General features: G+C 42.9%; 2 protein-coding genes across 4 annotated transcripts; both read left to right on the top strand.

Annotated features, from left to right (window-relative positions):
* The first annotated feature begins 1,049 nt into the window (after window positions 1–1,049).
* mtmr9 (myotubularin related protein 9) lies at window positions 1,050–11,480 on the top strand. 2 transcript variants are annotated; one of them, XM_053844043.1, is made up of 11 exons: window positions 1,050–1,134; window positions 1,367–1,556; window positions 1,845–1,953; window positions 2,030–2,155; window positions 3,362–3,535; window positions 3,597–3,814; window positions 3,872–4,033; window positions 4,101–4,242; window positions 4,303–4,523; window positions 6,507–6,658; window positions 9,972–11,480. In XM_053844043.1, the coding sequence occupies exons 2-11, from the start codon at window positions 1,375–1,377 to the stop codon at window positions 10,133–10,135; spliced, it is 1,650 nt and encodes a 549-aa protein (XP_053700018.1). In that variant the 5' UTR covers window positions 1,050–1,134; window positions 1,367–1,374; the 3' UTR covers window positions 10,136–11,480. The 2 variants fall into 2 exon arrangements, with proteins under 2 accessions (XP_053700018.1, XP_053700019.1); XM_053844044.1 differs by lacking the exon at window positions 1,050–1,134 and having other exon boundaries at window positions 1,231–1,556.
* Window positions 11,481–15,459: 3,979 nt separating this feature from the next.
* tdh (L-threonine dehydrogenase) lies at window positions 15,460–19,970 on the top strand. Of its 2 annotated transcripts, none has more exons than XM_053844171.1 (9): window positions 15,460–15,615; window positions 17,265–17,459; window positions 17,753–17,795; window positions 17,867–17,937; window positions 18,124–18,273; window positions 18,332–18,504; window positions 18,571–18,661; window positions 18,863–19,132; window positions 19,198–19,970. In XM_053844171.1, exons 2-9 carry the CDS (start codon window positions 17,273–17,275, stop codon window positions 19,335–19,337), a joined length of 1,125 nt encoding a protein of 374 aa, XP_053700146.1. In that variant the 5' UTR covers window positions 15,460–15,615; window positions 17,265–17,272; the 3' UTR covers window positions 19,338–19,970. The 2 variants fall into 2 exon arrangements, with proteins under 2 accessions (XP_053700146.1, XP_053700147.1); XM_053844172.1 differs by lacking the exon at window positions 15,460–15,615 and adding an exon at window positions 16,587–16,739.
* Window positions 19,971–22,612: the final 2,642 nt, after the last annotated feature.

Below are 22,612 nucleotides of genomic sequence, written 5' to 3'. Positions count from 1 at the left end.
TTTTTGTTGGTGGATACATCCTTAAATAAACTTGTTGACAACATATTGCTGCACATCAAAAGGCAATAAGTAGGAAGATGCTCAAATGGACATGGTGAATCACTTCTTTGGCCAAAATGTGGGCTTCGTTTGATGCGGCAGTAAAAGACGCTGCCCACATTTAATCATTGTTATCTGCTGTGAGTGATTTGCTATTTTGGACGCGATGATCATGAATCATGGGTGAGACTTGGTTTTTCCTGAATGGATGAGTCATCGTGTGCTAAGTGTGGGTACCAGCTGTCAGTCCAAACTTCAGAAAAGCTAGACACAGCCATTTGAGGCCATGTGTCTTGGATCTGTTCTAAATGAATCAGTCTCGATTTTGTGCAAATGTGGAAATATCCGAATTAGTTTACTGTGTTGGCCAACCCGTTATGAAATGATTGAACTGAGGCAGCTTCCATTTGTCATCCGTTATTTTCTGGACAGTGGTACTTCGCTTGATATTGACATGTGTCAGTCTCTTCACAGCTCCTTCTTCAGCTGTGGATGGAAAAGGCGGAGTATTTCGTATATCGCTGCATTTAAGATTATTTAGTTTCAGTATTAGCTACTGCAAATAATTACGATAACACGTTAGTAATGTATGGATTCCTCATTTTGAGAACCGAGGGAAATGATGGCTTAATATCCTTATTTTAATCGTTTTAGCTATTTTTTTGTGGTGGAAGATGCCACCACCTAGAGTCCACATATGGAACTAGCATTCTGTTGTTATCAGCAAATATCGACTAAAAATTCCATTTGTTTGACTATCATTATAAAATCGGTGTTCTAAATTTACAATTCAACCCAATCTGATACACAAATATACTATTTAAATTAGCATTTCCCCGACACACTTACTAAAACATTAAAACAATTATTGAGAATGGCGATTAGGATTTTTCATTCACGGTAAAAGAAGAAAAATGAAAGAGGAATAACACAAAGACATTCTAAATCATATTAATGGAGTGGATTCAAAACTATTTCAAATTAGAATTCAGTGGGTTTTTTTTTTGCGTACTTCCGTTTCGCTCGTGTTTCCAGTCGGCGTGTTTTTGTGATCGTACCGTGCCCGTCTCGGAACCGCATAAACGAAGCGAGCAGGTATTAATTCGTGAAAAAAAGATATACTGACTCAAAAGTCATTCGGAAAAAATATGTATAATTTTAGTGTAGCTACTTAGCCTCCATTTGAGCTTCCGTAATAAGATGACAGTGTCGCTACCTGACGTTAGCAGCTTCACTTCCTGTTCTGTCGAAGCCAGCTGTTGTCGGCGTGTGATATGCGTCAGCGGTATCTGAGCTGTGGTTTGTCTGTGGTTTCACATCTTTTCAGGCGCCACAATGGAGTTTGCAGAGCTGATTAAAACTCCTCGAGTTGACGGAGTGGTTTTGCACCGACCGTTCATGGGAACTGTGGAGGGAACGTTGTGTTTGACCGGGCACCACCTCATCCTCTCCTCTAGACAGGACAGCACCGAGGAGCTGTGGCTGCTACACTCCAACATCGATTCAATAGAGAAGAGGTGACTGCACACGACCACTTGTTACTTATGGTTCTTCATTTATTTATTATTGTTTGTCAAATATGAAGTGTCATATGTGTCACATGACCTTGTCTGATCGATTTCCTCATCGTAAGACACAGCCACGTCAAGAAAGTAGCAGATTATCTAAGAAGAAATCCGTAAAATAATGATGATCCATCCTTTATCTTATGATGCAACAGCAGCACTAGAACACAAAGTTGCATTGTAAATATTCCAATTCGAAGCATGAGAATCATGTTTTAATTCAAATTTGATCTCATTCAGATTTGTGGGCTCCGTGGGAAGCATCATCGTAAAATGTAAAGACCTCCGAGTGATCCAGCTGGATATCCCTGGAATGGAGGAGTGTCTCAACGTCGCCAGCTCCATTGAGGTGCAATAAACAATTCTTGCTATGGAATCATTTCTCCTGCTGAATGTTTTATGGATTCATGTCCACCTCGTCTCAGGCTCTATCCACACTCGACTCCATCTCTCTGATGTACCCCTTCTTCCACCGGCCCATGTTTGAAGTCAAAGAAGACGGGTGGAATTCTTTTCGTCCACAGGATGCTTTTAAAGACTTGGAAACCATGGTATGCTAGCTTAAATGTCTGTTTAAATTTATGAGAACTATATGATCAAAGCCTTCACCTGAATTGCTTAATAATGACAAGCACATTACTCAGTAACTCAATTTCTAGACTTATTCTAATCTTATAAGTAGCATAGTTTTCTATCTGTATTATAGCTTATTAAATAGTGATGTGTTACTGATTTCCTTTTTGTGTAAAGTATTACTGTGACAAAAAAGCAAACATTGTCATATTATCTGTTTTTGAAAAATTAAGTTTGATGCTGATTATTGAAAGGAACACATGAGAAATTCAGCTCTGAGCACGCAGAGTTTTCTGGACTCATGAAAGTGAGACCGGTGGTTCCTCAGCAGCAACACCCGCCGGTCCGAGTGTGGCATTCGTAATGATAAAAAAAATAATTCTAAATTTCACCCCACCGGATCTGTTGCCGTTTTTCAGTCAAGTGCAGCGTTCGTCAGCCACCTGAATCTGAAACTTTTGGAAACATCTGGAGTGGAAACTTTCATAAGTCCCGCTACAGTATGTAAATATTTCACGGACATAGCACAGTCTCTAGAGATTCACCAGTGACATCTCGCATGGAATTAAATGTTTTTCAGTTCAGTTCGTTTGACAGAATAGTTGCAGCATTCAGCAAAGTTCTTCTATTTTTGCCTCCTTGAAGAGGTTTATAAAAACGTGTCTGAATTCAAATTATTTAAAGTTCATTTTTTCACATCATGTGCACAGAAGGTCTCATCACTACTTTTTATTTTGATCCAATTTCAGTGGCAATTCATATAAAAATCAAATAAAAAATGGTCCAAAAGTAAATAATTTAATAGAACACATAATTATTGCTGAGTGGATGGAAATATTCCCGCGATCAAATGCTGTTGACAATAAAAGGAGAGGTTTAGGAGACTACAGTTTTTTGAAGGATGATAAACACATGAGGAAAGAAATAAGATAGGATGAGGAGGGATGTATAGGATAAAAAGAACAGATGACGTGAGTAGTAGAGGATGAGAATAGCAAGTGTAGAGGATTGAAGGAAGTGGTAGTGTATTGATGGTCGATAAGAAAGGAGGCGGATGGGAAGATTACAGGATAAGGTTACCAAAAGTGGAGGATGAGAAAATAAAGAATAGAGGGCAGGGGTAGTGAAGAATGGTAGAGGTATATAAACTTGTCCTTACATGCTGGTTTTCCTCCGTCTCACAGACAGATGAATGGAGGTTGAGTGAGGTCAACAAAGACTTCAGAGTGTGTCCGTCATATCCTCGTTTGGTGGCGGTACCCAAAGGTATCGACGATGACACCCTGAAGAAGGTGGCCACCTTCCGTCATGGTGGTCGCTTCCCGGTACTGAGCTACTACCACAAGAAGAACGGCATGGTAAGACCGGTGATGATCATGAGCGGAGCTTCAGTGCTCTTTTGATGACCTTTGATCGTAGGTGATGATGCGGGCGGGTCAGCCGCTCACCGGCACCAACGGCCGGCGCTGCAAGGAAGATGAGAAGCTGATCAATGCAACACTGAGGCCGGGAAAACGTGGCTATATCATTGACACACGCACCATCAATGTGGCGCAGCAAGCCAAAGCCAGAGGTGGAGGGTTTGAATCCGAGGCTAACTATCCGCAGTGGAGGAGGATCCACAAGGCCATTGAGAGGTCAGCGGTCACCTGATCAGACGATTGGTCAGATCTAAACACTACTCTCCTCTGCAGATCCAACGTGTTGCAGGACAGCCTCATCAAGTTGGTGGAGGCCTGCAACGATTCGTCCCACAACATGGACCGCTGGCTAAGTAAGCTGGAGGCCTCAAACTGGCAGACTCACGTGAAGGAGATCCTGACCACCGCATGTCTGGCTGCCCAGTGCATCGACAGGTGGGAGGAACAGCCAAAGCCGAGAATGTGTTGGTGACTGCTTGTCTCACGTGTGTCTGTTGCTCAGGGAGGGGGCGTCGGTGCTGGTTCACGGCACTGAAGGGACCGACTCCACCCTGCAGGTCACCTCCCTAGCTCAGATCATCCTGGATCCATCCTGTAGGACCATCAAGGGCTTCCAGGCTCTGGTGGAACGGGAGTGGCTGCAGGTGATACTAATTTTAAATCTTAAACCCCAACTTGGGTTTAGAACTCTGTAATTCCCACAGGCGGGTCATCCTTTCCAGCAGCGCTGTGCTCAGTCGGCCTTCTCCAACATGAAGCTCCGTCAGGAGGCGCCAGTCTTCCTGCTGTTCCTTGACTGCGTTTGGCAGATTCACCGTCAGTTCCCCTGTTCCTTTCAGTTCACTGAGAGCTTCCTCGTGTTGCTCTTCGAGCATGCCTATGCATCACAGTTCGGTACCTTCCTGGGCAGCAGTGCGGCCGAGAGGTGAGTCGGAGTACATCACTCATTCCATCTGCACTTTACTTTACCATGCATTAGTGCAGACCTGGCAAAGTGCAGCCCGGGGGCCATATACGGCCATATGCCTGTATTTTCATGGCCCGTTTGACGTCAGACTAAACCTATGAAAAATGTGTGCAAATTTTCTGCCTTTTTTTGTCTCTTTTCGTCACCACCACCACGCAGTAAGTATAGCATGTTCTTGTTTCAACACTAAAGTTTTCTTTTTTTTTATTGGCCATTTTTGTGTTTTTCTTGTTCCTCAAAATAAATAGACGGAATACTGAGAACATATTTTGAAATAGATTGTCTTTTTATCTTTAACGTCTGGCCCATAGTTGATTTATATTCAAATTAAGCGCATGTAAAATGAAATATTTCAATACGTTTCATGACATATTGATATTTTTTTCATGTTATTGATATTTTCCCATCATGTTTTGTCATCATCACTTTCTTTCTTTTGGCATGATGGCCCCTCACAACTGTTACAGATTCTCATGTGGCCCTTTAGGAAATGTAACTGCCCACCTCTACATTAGTGCAATCTAATAAAATACGATTGTTTTTATTTATATTTATTGTCTGAAAGGTTGTTAGCATTGTAAATTTGCAAATTTAATGAAACATTTCAGTGTGGCTGCTTTTGTAGTATCACAATCTTTATTTCTGTTTGTATAAAATGGGCTTTTTTTATACAGGAAGGGCTCCTTAGTGTGGAGTCCTTACTCATAAACCCAACAGAAATGAATTAGGAGCAGCATATCAAATGCATGCAGTGGATGTTCTCCACTAATCTTGGCCATTCCTTGAGCTCCATGACAGAGCTGCCACTCTTTTGATAGTCAAGACGGATCGCTACAGTTCAAGACAGAAATCACAAGAGATGCTGTAGCTTCTCAAACTTAGAATTGGCATCATTAAATCTGTCAAATATTTGTGGGTGAAACAACGCAAACAGCGCCTCTGCTTATTATCATTTATTCTAACTTGCAAATATCATTTCATTAGCATGCGTGCACTCAGAGATCTCGAGCGTGTTCAACTCAAAGGATAGTCAGAGCTATTATATACACAGCGAGAGGCGTTGCTTGTTTGCCGTCATCGTCCAGATGTCTGGAACATGGCTGCTTTAAATGCTGCGTCATCGGAAGTGTACACTCATGAGAAGCAATAGACCTACATGTCTTTGTGTTTAGGGTGAAATGTTCCCGTGCTGTTTACTATTGCGATGTCATTGTAGTGGAGGGAACATTTGTCGGTCACTCACACATCTTCCTGTTGCACATGTTGCCGACGTTTTCTGACTAGTTGAAGAGTCGATTCATCTGCGAGTCATATTGTTTTTGACTAGTCATGGCACCCCTACAACATGACTAGGATTGAGGTCAGTCAGCTTATTTCTCTTAAGTGTGTCTAACGTCAGGAGTCAACTTATATGTATCCTAAATGATTTTGCTTTGGGAAAGTGACCTTTTTGTCAGATCCGTTTTAGAGTGTAAAGGCGCCACCTCACGCCAAATAAAAGTAACTGCGCCAAGGCCAGCAACACGGCCGTATACTGTAATAATGAATACAAAACTTGCAAATGTTTTTGTTGCCAGTGAATCCCACCACTTCTATGTTGTTAGTACACTTTATATTGTGGTAGGATGTGGCTTGCATTGCTACTTTCCCACTGCAACCTTCTCACTTGTCCTCAGGGAGCCTTCCATTTGTTTGTTTACAATACCACCTTGAAAAAAACTTGTTCTTGCTTGCTGTATCTGTATGTTAGGATTTTGAGGTTGCGCCATGAGGGGAAACAAAAGGCTTCATGTCAGTGTGCGTATGAATGTTAATGTGTTCTGCACCGCTGAAAAGGATTCCAAAAGTTTCGTAGAGAGTAAACTTATCCACAAAACTGAGTGCTGTTGTTGCTGCTGGCTCTGACTTCTCTAACCCAGCGCCGTCCCACTCGTTTCTCAGAGCCAGACTGTCCGTGCCTGAGAAGACGGTGTCTCTCTGGTCGTGGGTGAATCTGCCTCAGGAGCTGGAGCGCCTGAGCAACCCGCTGTATGAGGCCAACGGCCTTGTCATCTGGCCCTCCGTGGCCCCGCAAAGTCTGCTGCTGTGGGAAGGTCAGTTCTTTAAAATGGTTTTAAACACCCACTGACATATTTAACTCAGAAGAAGGAAAACAACTCTGTGTTTAATGACTTGCCAAGACAAGAAGAATTTTGAGCATTGACTTTGGAATTGAATTTGTTTTTTTTCTATATGAGCCCCTGAAGGCATCACATGACATTCTTGTTATGTCAGGGCGACCCGCTGGGATGGCAGCGGTGGACCTAAAGATATTTATTGACTTAATGGCAGGACTAATGGCAGAAGCAGCTTTATGTGCATTGCTCAATGTAAACACACGCAAACGTGTAGGCGATGAAACAGGCAACGTTGCCAAAGTAACCCACTCATCGTCATGAATGTTGCCCGTGTGTTTTTCTGGAAGTATAATGTGATTTAAGTCAAAATTACGAGCGCTTTTTAATCAGCTTTAGAATGTTGACCAACATTCCGTCCCGGCTGGTGGTTCACCAGTAGGGGTCACTGTTGGTTAACATCGTTCTGTAATGAAGTGGCGTGTGTTGAAGCGGCGTTTAGCGCTGACTCTGAAGAAGCTCTGTTAGGACGTCTGATCCATCAGTATCTGAGCGCACTATTATATAACAAAGCTTTATTTGCACACAGCTCAAGTGCCCTAGGCGCCTCATTTCATTTTAATAGTTTCAGAGTAATTCACCAGTAAGTTTATTCAATAAATATGTCATTTATTTTCATAGAAGGATTAAAAGGTAGCAGAATGAACAATACATCCTAACATATTACCCCTTTCTTACATTGACATTACACATTACAGTGACATTATATATATATATATATATATATATATATATATATATATAATCCTGTGACCTCAGTGTGATGCAGTAAAGTCAACAGCTAACTTAAAGCACTGCAGAGCGGCCCTTTTCAATGTCCTAGTATATAATTTGGCCCCTGCGGAAATTTAATTTTCCTCCATCTCGAGTATATTTCACTTTGTTTTACTGTAATTTCTCTTCTCACATCCTGGAGTCTCGTGATGCTCCACGTATTCTGTGAAGGCCAGTCATATAAACGTCCATAAGTCCCGCCATGTGACACTTGCGTTCTTCAGATAGCTGCGGTCCTGAGAGAGTTTACCTCAACAGAGGTCGAGCTTTTGAGGCTCTGAGTGATATTTGAGCTTGAAGAATTTAAACATCCACTTTACTACCAGCTCTCAGCTAACAGTCATAAGCGGGTAAACTTAGAGCCTCGGCACACTTATGTATGTGTGTCATCTCACCACTGTCTTTCCCTCTTTTTGGGGCCTGACACAGATCAAACAGTGCTTTCTGAGCAATACAACAGTCATCTTATTTAACGGACACCGAGCCTATACTAAAATACTGACATTTCTGATCTAAAAATGTATTTTTATATATGATTTAAACATCTTATTAAAATATTTTGGGCTGTGGAGAAACCTGTTTTTTGTCATTCATTTAAGATTTGGGGGCCAATATTGGGTTTTGAGGGCCTGATGTAATTTTAACGGATCTGTTTATAAAGTCATTAAATAATTTGAAATTTTTTTTTTTGAATGCTTGAACCTTTACATTTTTTTTACCTCATTGGGAAAATGAAGTTATTCAAAATACTTGAACATAAGGACAGATGCAACATATATTTCATGTATTTAGTGAGACCAATGCTGAAAGCTGAAGCTGAAACTTGCTGATGTCAGGGCCAGTGGGAAGGACATCCACACTGGGGGAGGCTAGTACCCATGTAGGGTTGTTTGACCCATGTCCAATAGTGGGGTGACCCAATTATACCGCCCAAAATTACCAGGTTGACCCTCTAATCCAGGTAGTTTGGCTGCCGTGTGTACTGGGTTTGAGTTATCCTGTAGTGAGCTCTGATTTATGCGGAGCATCCAGCTACACATTCACACAGCTGGTTGAATCAGATCTCACCTGCCTCTTAACACATGTCCTGTATCAGCCCAGTATGGATCCCATGGCAAATGACTGGAGGTGACCATGTGTACTGTAAAGAGGACCCCTGTCGGCAACAGAGGGTCTCCATTATAGCACCACAGAGGGGGAGGTGTCTAGACTGAGGTCGTGGGGTTCAGGCGTTCCCATGAGTGAAGGGGGGAGCCAGCCTCACTAAGCCGCGCCCTCATTCTATATTCAGTGAAATGTATGTGAACTGACGGAAGCGCACGGCCACACAATGGACGTCCTGGCCCTGCGGCTATTTCACAATAAAGGACACACAATGTGACTTCAACAGCAACAGAGTTCATTCAGTAAGGTTGCAGAAAGGTCTTCAAAGGGAACATAGGTTGTTAGGTGAGCGCTTTTCTCCTGTGAAAGAGTAGCGGAGCAAAAGTGAGTGATATTTGGTCGTAGTCGGTCACATCTAATACAAGAAGAGACCACTGAGGCTCAGGTCTTGGCTGGAGCTCAATTTGAAATTGCAATTCCTTTCATCCTAATGATCACGCGTGTACTGAACAAGACACGGCCGTTTCAGGTTGACTAACGGAAAGTTTTACTACCGCTTTCCAGTTTTGGTTTGACTGCTCCGAGACCTCTGGTGCTAAGGAAGTCCCCGTCTGTCACAATAGTGAACGGTCAGTGTCCTGATCTCATTGAGCCTTCCTGTGAATCATATTTTTGAGTTCCGCTGGCACAACTGCAGTTGGCTCCATTCTAGCTAACCATGTTTACAGCAGGGATCTGCTGACTTTAGCCGAGCAACAAAAGAGCTGTTAGTGGTGCTGGATCATCTGGTAAAAACGCCTTTGTGCCTGCAGTGGAAGTGAAGTCGGGCCAGAGCAGAAGCTTCTAGGAGCCTGTTGGGGCGGTAGCCCCCCCCCCAGATGGATTAAAAGGGAAGCAGTGAGACCTAGCATGATGCATGACTTATCAGTAGCTGGAGACAAAAGGTAAAACAAGGGGCAGAGTTGAGGATGCTCAGGGTTTTTTTTTTTTACTAGTTCTAGGATATCTGAGGAGGGCCACTCAGGTGGAGAAGAGACAAAGTTAGGGAGGCTAGATGGTGAAAGATGGAAGGAGTGGGCGAAAGTAGAAGAGGAACCATGGAGGTATGGCAAGGGAGGATGGGGAAGACAGGTGGAGGTGAAGGAGGTGGGCTTGCTGTGCCAGTAGGCCCCTTTCCTCAGACATGCCACCAATGAAGTTCCAGTGGCTCCAGTGTACTACACCTTTAAAGGCCTTGAACATGGTCAACGGACAGGGCAAGCAAGTGTTGGCCCGGTAATGTCCTCTGTGTGAGTGGAGAAGCAGATGTGTGACACACCTGGAACTAACATGTAGCGTCGACTTCCTGTCCCAGGAGTCTTCCTCCGATGGAACCGCTCGTCCAAATGCCTGGACGAGGCCTACGACGAGATGGTGCACATCATCCAGTACAACAAGGAGCTTCAGAACCGAGTCAACAGCCTGCGCCGACAGCTGGCCCAGCTGGAGACTGAGGACCCTCTGCTGCAGAGCCCATAGTGCATTTACATGCCGGAAATGACGTTCCAGGTTTAAATCATTTATCACTGTTGTACTTTAAGGGTAGCTACTGCAATTGTCATGTTTTAAGCTTGTTGCCAACCAGGTACATCCAGATCTTAATTTCCTCCTCCTACTCCACTGGCTGGTTTTATAACCTGACTGTACATTGAGGATGAATATCACCTGCAAGTTCAAACAGTCGAAGTCATGTTTAAACATCTTAGAAAAATGAGCCTCGCTGTCAATGTAGCGATCGCCTCAAGTGTATGCACGTATCCTGCTGTAACTATGGCAACATGTAAGTCAGCATGTGACATAATCCGCGTAGGTGGCGGAGGTCAGCGCTTACATATAGGATACATTCAGCAGGTCATGTTTAAAATTCAATGTACATTCCACTGATGTTTAAAGGTGGTGCATCAGGTCACGGCATTGCTGCTGCAGTAACTCTGCTCAGAGGAATAAGGGAAAAAAACACATGGATTTTTTTTATTATTATTATTTTGTATTCGCTTTAACATACAGCTTTTCATCGGAGGCACTTTGTGTAGAATTTTTGCGCAAATGTTCTGAAACACTAATGATAATAGCAAGTCTGGTGTCACTCAAACAAAAAATGTAACTGATTTTAAATTCAATATGTGAACTAAACAAGTCGCGTCACCACTGGAAAACTCATGAGCAGCACCACAAACTTTGTTGTTCTGGATGGGATGCGCACTTTGTGATCATGTAAAATATTTAACATGGTGATGGAGTTTACTCTTCATTTAGGATATGTCCTAAATTCCTATTTGTTTTCTATCAAGACGTGAGCATTAACACAGGCATAAACACACTATTTTTGTCGTTTTGTTTTTTCTGTCTTTTTTGTTTTTAAAGAAAATTTAATAAACAATCGATATTATTACCTTGTATGATCATTTAAATTTGGGCACTTCCCAATAAAACATGACAAAACATCTATTTTCTTTAAATGAGTTTTTATTTTATTTGATGCCTACTGTACAATGTCCTTGATTTCACCCGGGTCCTGGAATGCTTTGCTTTAGGAGGAGTCTGTCTGACAGCCTCCAAACACACGGACCGTCCAGCACTCTGGTCACGAGTCTCCTTCGACATCCCCTCTCCGGGATTTAGATTTTAACATCTCACAGAAGGCACGGGTTATTGTTCAGGATCCTTCACGACAGTTTTATTGTTTTCATTTCTATTTAGAAATAAAATGTTTAACAAATGTTTACGATTGAAATCTCCACGCTGGGATTGCGAACACTTGACGTTTAACTTCCGGTTGCTGTTGCCTATAAATGTACTTACCCTTGAATGTAAATAAACTATTATGATTCCAGATTTTTGTTCATCATTTCTCCATCATGTTTACCGTCATTCCAACTGACGTAAATGTAAAGTAGATCATCTAACCATCAAACCGAAGTGGTGTATTTCAATACTGTCATGTAGCAGGTACCTCTGTTCGCAGCATGAACTTTCATTAGCTCTTGAGCAACTTTTGCTGCTGAGTACATGGATCTATTTTAACAGTTCATGATGAATCCTCTGAAAGGTCTGGTGAAATCCTTGTACCAAGAACAGTTAGTAACGGGAAAGAGAGAAGTAGCTAATGTGATGACGCCATTGCCAGCTCGCTCTTAATCATTTTTTTCACTGAAACTCTTCCCAATTACACTGAAAACTGTGTCTCCACGTTCAGTATTGATAGCGCTAACAACTTGTAGCACTCAGTGTTGTACATAGTCCTGTGATGAAACAACTTTCTGAGAATATGACCACACGCTAGCCGATGTTGGTGTTGCTGTTATAGCCGATATTTTCTTAATTTATTATTTTGTGTGAAACAAACAAGAGAGAACAAACGCGCAAAACTGAAAGTAAAAACTTGCGGAGAATATGACCACACGCTAGCCGATGTTGGTGTTGCTGTTATAGCCGATATTTTTTTATTTATTATTTTGTATGAAAAAAATGAGAAAACAAACGCGCAAATCTGAAAGTAAAAACTTGCGGAGAATATGACCACATGCTAGCCGATATTGGTGTTGCTGTTATAGCCAATTTTTTTTTATTATTATTATTTTGTATGAGAAAAACATAAGAAAACAAACATGCAAAACTGAAAGTAAAAACAGGTGACCCTAGAATATTACTCAAGACAGTAAAAAAAAAAAAAAAACTATTAAACCTGACACTCTTGAAAGTGAAACAATTCATCCCCTCACTCCAGAGGTTTGCCAAGAGCCCCCCGTTCACCGCTGTGAATGCTTCGCACCTGCTGTGGCAGAGCCGGTGCTGTGGAATAAATAGCCTGGTATCAGTTGCTTCTTCTAAAACATGTGATTGCAGTCGGTGTTTACACCCCACCATCACTCTTCTGACTCTATTGACGCAGCCTTGAAGCGGTCACTGCTCTGACATCATGGCTGGCCTGTAAAACAGGCAAGAAATAAATCCCAAGCAGCCGTACACGTGGTGGGCGTTTCCACTCGTTTTTATTTGATTTTCCCTCTGAAACATGGTCGTAATGCTGCGTTCCCTTTCAGTAATGTCCCTGCTAGTACTTCCAAACTTAAATCTTCATCGCTTCTCAAATTTGATATGTTCTTTTCTGTTGTGCACCATCAGTTTTTTGCCAGTGCTGGTGTGTGTTATGTTGCCAGAGAAGTCTGGGTCATTGCTCAATTCTGAAAGAACAAATATAATTCTGTGTGTCGCAAAACCGTTGAATTACAGTTCGTAGAAAGACTAATGACTCATGGAAGCCTTGCTAAAGAAGGCGAGACACTTGCAGGAAGGAATTGCAGGTGTAAACCACCTGTGCTGTGGCTGAAATTGTGGTCTGTGGCTGGTGTAGTTTTACTACAGCAACAGTGTTAGAAGTACTTTAATAACTTTAGAGGAGTTAAGCTATCATTCAACTGCATGTAGTTTAACTCACACCAGCACCAGCATTTTTTTTGTGCTGCTAGCACTGTAGATAGTTACTTATTCATATGCGCCCACAATTACAGGCCTTCAGTAATGTACCTGTAATGTAGTTTAAGATGTTATGTGTAAAGCTTGGTTTTTAGTTATGGTAGTGAGGTTAGCTGGCCACATTTTTAGTCAACCAGAACAAGGACACTGAATGGGTTTCTGTGGGTGAGGGGCTCATGGAGAGACAAGGCTAGCAGCTCAGTCATGCGTCAAAGATGAAGAGCGCATCTGCTTCTTCCCCATGTAAAAACCCAAAGCCAGTTCAGAGGGTTCGCTCACGTGTCACATGGTCGCCACACAAAATCCATAGGTCAAACCTGAAGTAAGTATAGATTGGATTTTAAAACTGGAGCACTTCAACGCAAACCTCACCTTCACCCCTAAGTAACTAGCCAGAAAAAAATGGTATTTTATGCCCAGGAAATGGACACTCCCGGTCCGGACCCAGTAGTAAACCACATCAGCAATACATTACATTCAATAACACATTGCTGACTCTGATTTCTGTGTGTTTCCGTGAAATAATCCTCATTTTGTTTGGGGTGAAAGTGTGTCAGTTTACCGATTAACTTGTTTTGGGCTCCATCATTTCCTCACCGGTGACATCAGATATGGGGGTGTACCTGCTGGTCAACCACTCACACACTGGCCTCAAGGTCTGGAGCCCACCCAGGACTCCCGACACTCGCTCACATGCCCCGGATGTTTGGTCGGCTCTATCTACAGCAAACAAACGTCAACAGAGGCCGTGCACTGACTCGCCAGCCCCAGTCCGATAAACACAAGTTGTTTGAACTGAGCAATTTGCGGTCAGGCCAAGATGGGTCCTGGCGCTGATTTCAGCGCTAACACTAAACAGCCTTTAGCATTTTTGCTACTGCCAAACCTACGGTTTTAACACCAATTTTTTTTTCTTTTTTTGTTGCTCTGACTGATTTCATTAGTAAAATGTATTATTTACATTTTTGACTTTTTAAACAATTTAACATGCATGGTTAAATGCTAGCATTAAGACGATAATTCATCCATGCTAACACAAACGCTAATAGAAAGCTAGCAAATTTATAAGCAGGAAGACACTGTATGTCTGTATAAAACAACTCGTTCAAAAACACCTTTTCTTTTATTATTTTTTTCCTCAGCTGGTGGAGCCTCTTCATTGCCTCCGTGATGTTGATATTTGATCGTATGTCTCTGGATCATCCTGAGTTGGTTGAGTGTAAACATCACTCAGCAAGTGTTGAACTGTACTTGTACCTTTGAAATAATCCTTTTAAATGTCACATTCTCGCTCACATGACTTCATTCATTATGTAACAATGCTTTGATACATCCTGCTGTAGCAGCCTGGCACTGATGGAGAGCTGAGGATATCTCAGTCCAGAGCAGCAGGTCCAAAAGTGACCACAGCTGGGGATGTGTCCAAGTGCCACGTGGTTTCCAGTCCTTAATACCTGATGACCTTGTGGGATTCTCTCAGTAAGGCATCACAGGGTGGAGGGGTGAGTGAAGAAGCCATGAAAATAACAATAGATCTATTGAAGTAATTATTTAGTTGACCCCTGCTCATACTCTTGGTGCTCTTCATGTGTGTTCCTTTCAACATCAATGGACATTTTCTCTGCTGCCGTTCCCATCTGCATGGTTACCGTCAGCTTGTGTTTGTTTTACACCTATTTTACCCTGCCAGTAACTGGTCACTAATAAAGAAAGTAAAAGTAAAAGCGCTTGAAACATGACCAGTTGGAGAATAATCTTTTTAATTATTAAGACGATTTTAGTTCAACTAACACAAATTCCATATTTTCACTGTTTTTTTTTTTTTTTTGCTTGTACTTAAAACTGCACTATGTGAGATGAAATATGTGAAAATGCATTATTTTATTATTATTATTCTTAATGTAAATAATTAATTAAATATATTCGAAACTTGAGTTGCTTTGTTAATGTGACATTCATATGTATTATTATATAGAAAGTCATGTTATTATTGAATGTTGAACCTGTGACCTTCATCATTCGCTCTTTTCCAGACCGTCAGATGACAACTGACTGTGACCGGAAGACCTCTCGGCTGGTCAACAGCAACCACTTGTTTACGTGTCAATATTTGCCCTCTTTCACTTCTACTTTACTGTAACTGCTGACAACTTCACTCGCGCCATCACACTGTGTTCGTGCCGTATTTTGATATCCCGTTGATATTTTGGGACATTGAACGCGCGTAACCTGCGCTCGGCCGCTCGCTGCACCGAGCAGCCGGTTGGCAGCGACGGTAAGGGGGCGTGGCTTCTGAGGAAAGGACCGCACCTCCGGAGCTCAGCCAATCAGACGAAAAGCCGGCTGTTGTGCTGCGAGATGCCGCGGATATATAAGTCGATGGAGCGAGCTGATGCAACACGCGCTGAAGATAACACAGCGGCTCAAGAAGAAAGACCTGAGCGACGGGATTTGTCCTTTGGCTGCAAATAGATTCTAAACTGGTAAGTTAACTGGGGATTTTTTTTTTTTTGCTTTTTAGCCAGAACTGTTCTATTGATATGATAGATTTTGTAACCTGTTGCTCTGATAAATTCATCATAGCTCAAACTAGTTTCACGAGTTTTCTCCCTTTCTTGTTAGCGTATTAATATTTATTGATGTATTTATTTATGAACACGTAAATCGAATCAATGGCGTTTTAATAACGGACGTTTTTGAATTGAAAACAGCGCACTCATATTATATCAAAAGTAGTCAGAGTCCGTGTAAATTAAGAAGGCTTTCTGGATGAAAATATTGAAGTGTAATTTTAGATCAGGCTCCCTGTTAAACGCACTAATGCAAAAACAAATTATTAAAATTCAAAAAGAGGTTTTAAATCTAATTCATAAACCTAATTCAATGAAATAAACTGTTCTCAACTCGATCTCAGTTTATTTTTTAAAATGCTACACACTACGTTAATTATTATTTGTCATTATTTTTACTCACTATATACTGTCTGTAAAAATAGACGTTTTATAACTGCATTATTTATCCATCGCCGTACGCATCCATCGCAACGTTTTGGGGTCTGAAATTATAACATTCTCGCCAAAATATGTGAGTTATTTTTAAAAAAGGAAGTGCTAAATTTTTGTGACGTAGTTGCTGAAACGACACGGGGTGTTGTCAAATTTGGCGTGGCACTACATCCTCGCCACGTTTTGTTTTACCCCCACTTTAAACCCACCCCCACTGACGCGCACCACGGAGTCGCGGCCTCGAACCCCCCTCGATTATGCAACCGTCTTTTTAACTGCGCATGTCCCGCGCTGGCGTCGCACGAGTACACGGTGTGTTTTGTTTTGGGGTTGGGGGTTGGGCGGGGACGACGAGCCATCATAGCGACTATTTGCTCACTTAAAACAACTTTCAAGAACTTTTTTTGTAACTTTCTTCGACGAGACATTATCTCTAAACATATTTTTTTTTATTCGCGCCTCACTTTTTGAGATAAACGTGACGGGTGTGTAGTGTTTTCGTCGCCCCTGTCTGTGATTGGCTGTGAGTGAAGGCAGGGCTGTATAAAGCCTCCGAGTTTTTTGCGCTCCTTCCCTGTTTGCTGGAAGCTGCAGCCCCGTCGGTGAGTGAATCACACCTTCCTTTACCAACATTCTTTCGAAGTAAAGCTTCGAAATCGTCTTTGAGGTTTCCGCTTTTAAACGTATTAAAAGAACGAGCGGCTTTATTCAGCGATATAAGAGGTCGCGCCTCCGTTTGTCTCCATTTTGGAATTAGATTTTTTTTTCCAGACTCTTTTCACCAAGTGACCTTAAATACCCTGCCTTCTGTGGCTTCGCTCAGGCGCGCTGAGTCTGAGTGAGTGAGTCGCGCTCTGGACAGAAGACTCTTTATACCGACAGATTCAACCTGAAAGCAACTTTTCTTTTCTCGATTTTGGCGGAGACAAGCGCTCAAGTTTACTTCCACTAAAAACACTTTAAGGAACTCAAAAAGGCGCACAATTTTAAAGCAGTTATAGTGAATATTATATCTATTATATTATAAATTAATATATACAATATGTATGATAAGTTTTTTGTTAGTTACCAGACAGTAGTTCACTGTAGGCTCACTGATGGCGCTCACCTTTGCATCCCTTCTGCAGGTACCATCATGCCTGTCATCAGAAGCCTCACTAAGGTGGCCAAGCAGGCCCTGCTCAGCAGCCCCGCCTGCGGCTGCCAGCCCCTGACGGTGGCTGTGCGGAACATCAGCTTCTCCCCGCGTCAGGTGACATCAGACGCCAGCTTCCACTCAGTGTCCTTCTCCGAGACGGACCACCCCAAGGTGCTCATTACAGGTGAGCAGCAGCTGTTCTTTATTTACGAGCCGTTCAGAGAAAAGTAGTCCGATCCCCTCACACATTCTTAAGTGCCACCAGAGGGCAGCTTGGATCAGGTCGGTACAAAATGTGCATGGCGGTGATCCAAGAGCCGCAGGTTTGGCACGGAAAGCAGGATGGAATGCCAAAAACTCAAGTGTAGGCTTCGACCCATCTCTTCTTACAGCATTCTCCCGCTCGCCGGCTGCAGTCTCCATGAAAACCCGGCTCAGCGGAACATGTTTTGATGTGTAAATGTCTTCCCTCCGCAGGGGGTCTGGGACAGCTCGGGGTGGGACTGGCCAAATTGTTGAGGTAAGAATTCCCACTGTGACCTCATTTGCAAACCCCGGTCTGAACCCCCCCTTCTGACAATCGCTCCTCAGGAAGCGGTTCGGGAAGAACAATGTCATCCTGTCTGATATCAGGAAACCAACCAGCAACGTCTTCCACAGTGGTAAGTTTCTCATTTAGCAGGTCATTACGTTTGAATGACTATCGATTGTGGAGGTCACACTCTTCGCCCGCCGATGAGAATCTGTCAATCAATAAAGCCATATTTCAACCTGAGGAAATCCATTTTCCTTGAAGGTTTATTTCCTGATGTTGTTGGCGCCATTAATTTTCTCTCTCCTTCACCAAGGCCCCTTTATCTACTCTGACATCCTGGACTACAAGAACCTGCGGGAGATTGTGGTGAACAACCGGATCACCTGGTTGGTGCACTACAGCGCCCTCCTCAGCGCGGTGGGGGAGGCCAACGTGGCCCTGGCACGCTCCGTCAACATCACCGGTGAGTCAACCTTCAACCCCGTGCTCGGTTCTTGCGGCTCATTGAGAAGATGTTTCAGGCCTGCACAACATCCTGGACATCGCAGCGGAACACGGCCTCCGTCTGTTCGTACCCAGCACCATCGGCGCCTTCGGACCCACCTCCCCTCGCAACCCGACCCCCGACCTGTGCGTGCAGAGACCGCGAACCATCTACGGCGTCTCCAAAGTGCACGCTGAACTCATGGGAGAGGTGAGGCGGGATTTATTCCTATTGATGTTCCGCAAAACTAACCCTCCTCCCCTACCTCCTTATCAGTACTACCACCACCGCTACGGCCTGGACTTCCGCTGCCTTCGCTACCCAGGAATCATCTCCGCTGACTCGATGCCCGGAGGCGGCACGACAGGTGAGGCCAATTATAGCGGTTTCAGGTTTCGCTTCTGATAGGTGTCTAAATCCGTCCTCCCTCCTTTCATTTCACTGGTTTGTTGCGCAACTTTTTAGGCGTGGCACAAGCCTTTTATTTTTAGTTGCAAGCCGCGATCGCTTGGTATGTCTTATCCAACTATCCGTGCAGTGAGACTGTTCTTTTTTTTTCCCCGCTCAGACTACGCCGTGCAGATTTTCCATGACGCCATCAAATCCGGCAAGTTCGAATGCAACCTGAGGCACGACACCCGACTTCCCATGATGTACATCGACGACTGCCTGCGGGCGACTCTGGAGGTGATGGAGGCTCCCGCTGACACGCTCTCCATGAGGACGTACAACATCAACGCCATGAGCTTCACCCCAGAAGAGCTCTCCCAGGAGCTTCACAAGCAGATGCCCGAGGTGGAGGTCACGTACGACGTGGACCCCGTCAGACAAGCCATTGGTAACTACACTTCCTGTCCTGAACTATCAACTTACATTCCGCGTCTAATGGCATGTCTCTTGTAGCTGACAGCTGGCCCATGAACTTCGACGACTCCAACGCCAGGAGAGACTGGGGCTGGAAGCACGACTACGACCTCCCAGAGCTGGTCCAGACGATGCTCAACTACCTTAGCGCAGACACACTCATGGCTCGGGCCAACTGAACGCACACCTCTGTGCTCTTTGTAAATATTGTAGAGTTGACCAAAGAGAATAGAGAAACATGAACACAGTGATACCCACACTTCAGAGTCAAAATCAGAAGGCTTGGCTTGTCTGGCACGTCTGCAGAACGTAAGGTCGCGGCGGGCTCGGCTCGGCGTCAAGCAGCGTGGCGTGGCATGGCGTGTCAGTGGAAGGTCGCGGTGTTATCAGGGTTACCCATGAGGCCTGCTCTTACATGGTGTTACAAGTGTTACATGGTGATTATTGCTTTCTATCTTCTTCTCTGACAATTCAACTTCTGTGCTCGCTACATCTAAAAAAACATAAATTCATGTCAAGGGTTGGATGAAATGAGCAAAGTCCCAAACGACAGGCTAGTGTCTGTACGGTGCATCTGTACTTGTAGTGCAGGGAAACGCTTCCGAAGATTTCTTCTCTCTATTCCACTGAACTTTTATTTATTTTCTATTTTGTCTAAATGTTTCTTAAAGAGTTTTTTTTTTTTTTTTTTGGGAGGGATATGTTATGTGGAGCCACAGTCAGTGAGCTCACATTGAACAATTGTATGTTTTCGCAACGTCTGACGATCACATGACTTGCTGCGACAATTAAAGTCTTTTGCTTGTTTACAAGTCTGATGTCATTTGCCAGTTCATTTTGAGGCGGAAGTGGGGTCGGTATTCTGATGCCAAGTATTCTGTGACTGTTGGGAGGAGCCAAAAGAATGAAGGGCTGAATCCTAAATTCAACTTTAATTTTTTTACTAAATTATTGTGAAGTAATATATAGATATGTATTTATAATATATAGTATTTAAATATATCTATTTTTTTTACAAATAAATTGAATTGAATATTATACATTCTTAGAAAAAACTTTTTCATTGGTGAACAGAACTGTGGGAAACATGTAACTAGGATATAAAGGCACTTTATTAGACTGTATTTTTAAACTAAATGTTTTGAGTAACAAGAACTGTAAGAATCTGATTTAATTTCATGTTGATATCTATTGGGAAAGAAAACAGACAAATACAAAAGAGCTCATTCATGAGCGGAACATGGAATTCGTATTGAGATGAATGTTGAAAAACAAATATTCTGCAGTTTTGCATGACCTCCTGAGGCCTGCACGTGGCCCTCAGGCCTCACAGGTGCTTTAGGCTTTCTTACGTTTTGATGTCAATTTTTGAGTGATGACCAATCGAAAAGGTCGCTAATGGCTTCAGAAAAACTTCAACCTCGGCAGATTTCCACTGTTTTTTGAACTGCAACAAAATACAGGAGTCAAGGCCTTCAAGACATGAAGTGCAGACTCTCTGTAACTTTTACCATCACCCTTCTGTCTCAGTAAAGCCACCCGAGCTACTGTTGTAATGGCTGTTGACAATCTCATGAAAACCGTGGACTTATGCTTGATCTTTATTATATCATCGTACACTCCACATTAGTTCAGTCAAACCAGTTCTGTTCAACATAAGCCACACATTTAACAGTCAATGCTGTTGTGCACTTGTCTGTTATATAATCTGTGAAGAAAAAAAAGATAAGCTAAATCAAACATCATGTGACTGTAAAAAAAAACAACATAATATAAGTCAGGAATCTGATGTGCCGACGTGGAGTTTCGAGCTGGCGTACTCAACTTCATTGGCTCTGTGACTGGAAAAGTGCTCAAGTTTCAGAGAAAAGAGCCAGCCGCAGGGGAAATATTGACTTACATAATGAAGCGCTTCAGTCACATGAGCCCCCAAATCCCAACATCTCCGCTGAAACTCACTTGTGTAGCTCCACTTCACACACTTGTCGTGCTAAAAGTGTGAGCGTGTCTTTTACCGAGCATCACATGTGTGCAAGAGACACACAAGACAACATTTGAGAGGATCGAGAATTTAAAAAATATATATTGTGTAATTACTATGTAACAGTAAACAGGGGATTTATTTTCCTTCACTCATTCAGTCATTTCTTTTTCCTCAAAACCTTAAAAACCCAGCCAGCTGGTGTAGCTGTCGTCAGCAGCAGATCAATATGAACACTACAGAGAAGCACTTCAGTCAAGACTCAACCAAGTGGGATCATGAAGTGAAACGTGGAGGAGAGAAACATTCTTCACCTTGGAAGCTCTTCTTCATTATCTCAGCCAGCTGCTCAACAGAAGGGGAGTTTCACTCTGGTCTGGCAGCGAACAACACCCTAGCCTGTGTTTCTGTTTTCCAAAATTACCTTTTCGTACTTACTACATACTGTACTATTTCAATTGACCTTTATTTATTTTCTCTTTTCTGCTATTTCTATAGCATACTATCGGGTCAATTTTCCTTCATTGGTTACCAGTTTGTCATCACTGCTTTTGCTCTTTCTGAGTCTTATATTGTTTAAAAAGAAGAACTGTGCATGAAGCACATTCCAGTGAGGACCCTGGAACAGACTCTGCGGTACATGCTAAACACAGCACTGTTTCAGCCGCATGAATGCCTGTGTCTCGTCGTCACAACATGTATCACAAAGTGTTCCAAGAAGAGGCACCGGGGTAGAGGAAGGCGTCCGAAGCCTTCAACTTCCTTGTTTTTTCAACTTCGTTTTCTTTCTAGTAACGTTGCCTGTTATGTAACACACTGGCAGGCCCGCCTCCTCTCAGCCAATCACAGCCCTGCCTGGTGCGTCTGACTCATTTGGGCGCCGTGAAGTATAAGAGTCTCACGCTGGTTGGTAGAGGACAGAAAGTGTGATATAAAGTCGGAGTCAGGAAGGAGGCGGGGCGAGGAGGCGGGGGCGTCAAAACACTGTACAGCTGTTGCACATGGAGACCTGTTGCTATGTCTTTAAGGCCTGGACTCCTTGATGGCTGCAGCGCAGAGACAAACGTGTATGACTGCCCACACTGCACAGTGTTTCGTACACTCACCAACATTCCATCACTGGAAACTGTGTTATTGCCAAATCTTATTCTATTGTTATCTGTTGTTATTTGGGGAAAAAAGAATTATGGGGAAAACAAATCTCATTCATGGTTAGTGGTAAAATACTATTCTTTAAAATATATTTATTATTATTTGTAAATTTACCAGCATATTGTGTGTTGTGTAAAAATAAAAATAAAAATGGGGCATATTTGGTCAGTCCATCATCATAAATTGAATAAAGCAGTTGAGAATTGAGAAGCAGTCAGATGACACGAGTCATCAACAGCATTATTACAGCAAATAAATATAAAGGTCATAGATCCCAAGTGATAAATATTTACCTGACAGTTAAGTCAGTTCAATAAAAAC

The sequence above is a fragment of the Synchiropus splendidus genome, chromosome 15, assembly GCF_027744825.2.
Source record: "Synchiropus splendidus isolate RoL2022-P1 chromosome 15, RoL_Sspl_1.0, whole genome shotgun sequence".
Lineage (NCBI taxonomy): Eukaryota > Metazoa > Chordata > Actinopteri > Syngnathiformes > Callionymidae > Synchiropus > Synchiropus splendidus.
The sequence above is the reverse complement of the archived record's forward strand: the minus strand, read 5'-3'. Positions and strand labels throughout refer to the sequence as shown.

Excerpts from the sequence above, each read along its gene's own strand:
- mtmr9 (XM_053844043.1), top strand. The coding sequence starts at position 1,375 with ATGGAGTTTGCAGAGCTGATTAAAACTCCTCGAGTTGACGGAGTGGTT. Across the intron at positions 4,243-4,302 it reads TGGAACGGGAGTGGCTGCAG|GCGGGTCATCCTTTCCAGCA; the intron begins GTGATACTAATT and ends TAATTCCCACAG. Across the intron at positions 6,659-9,971 it reads AAGTCTGCTGCTGTGGGAAG|GAGTCTTCCTCCGATGGAAC; the intron begins GTCAGTTCTTTA and ends TTCCTGTCCCAG.
- tdh (XM_053844171.1), top strand. The coding sequence starts at position 17,273 with ATGCCTGTCATCAGAAGCCTCACTAAGGTGGCCAAGCAGGCCCTGCTC. Across the intron at positions 17,938-18,123 it reads CAGCAACGTCTTCCACAGTG|GCCCCTTTATCTACTCTGAC; the intron begins GTAAGTTTCTCA and ends TCCTTCACCAAG. Across the intron at positions 18,662-18,862 it reads GCCCGGAGGCGGCACGACAG|ACTACGCCGTGCAGATTTTC; the intron begins GTGAGGCCAATT and ends TTCCCCGCTCAG.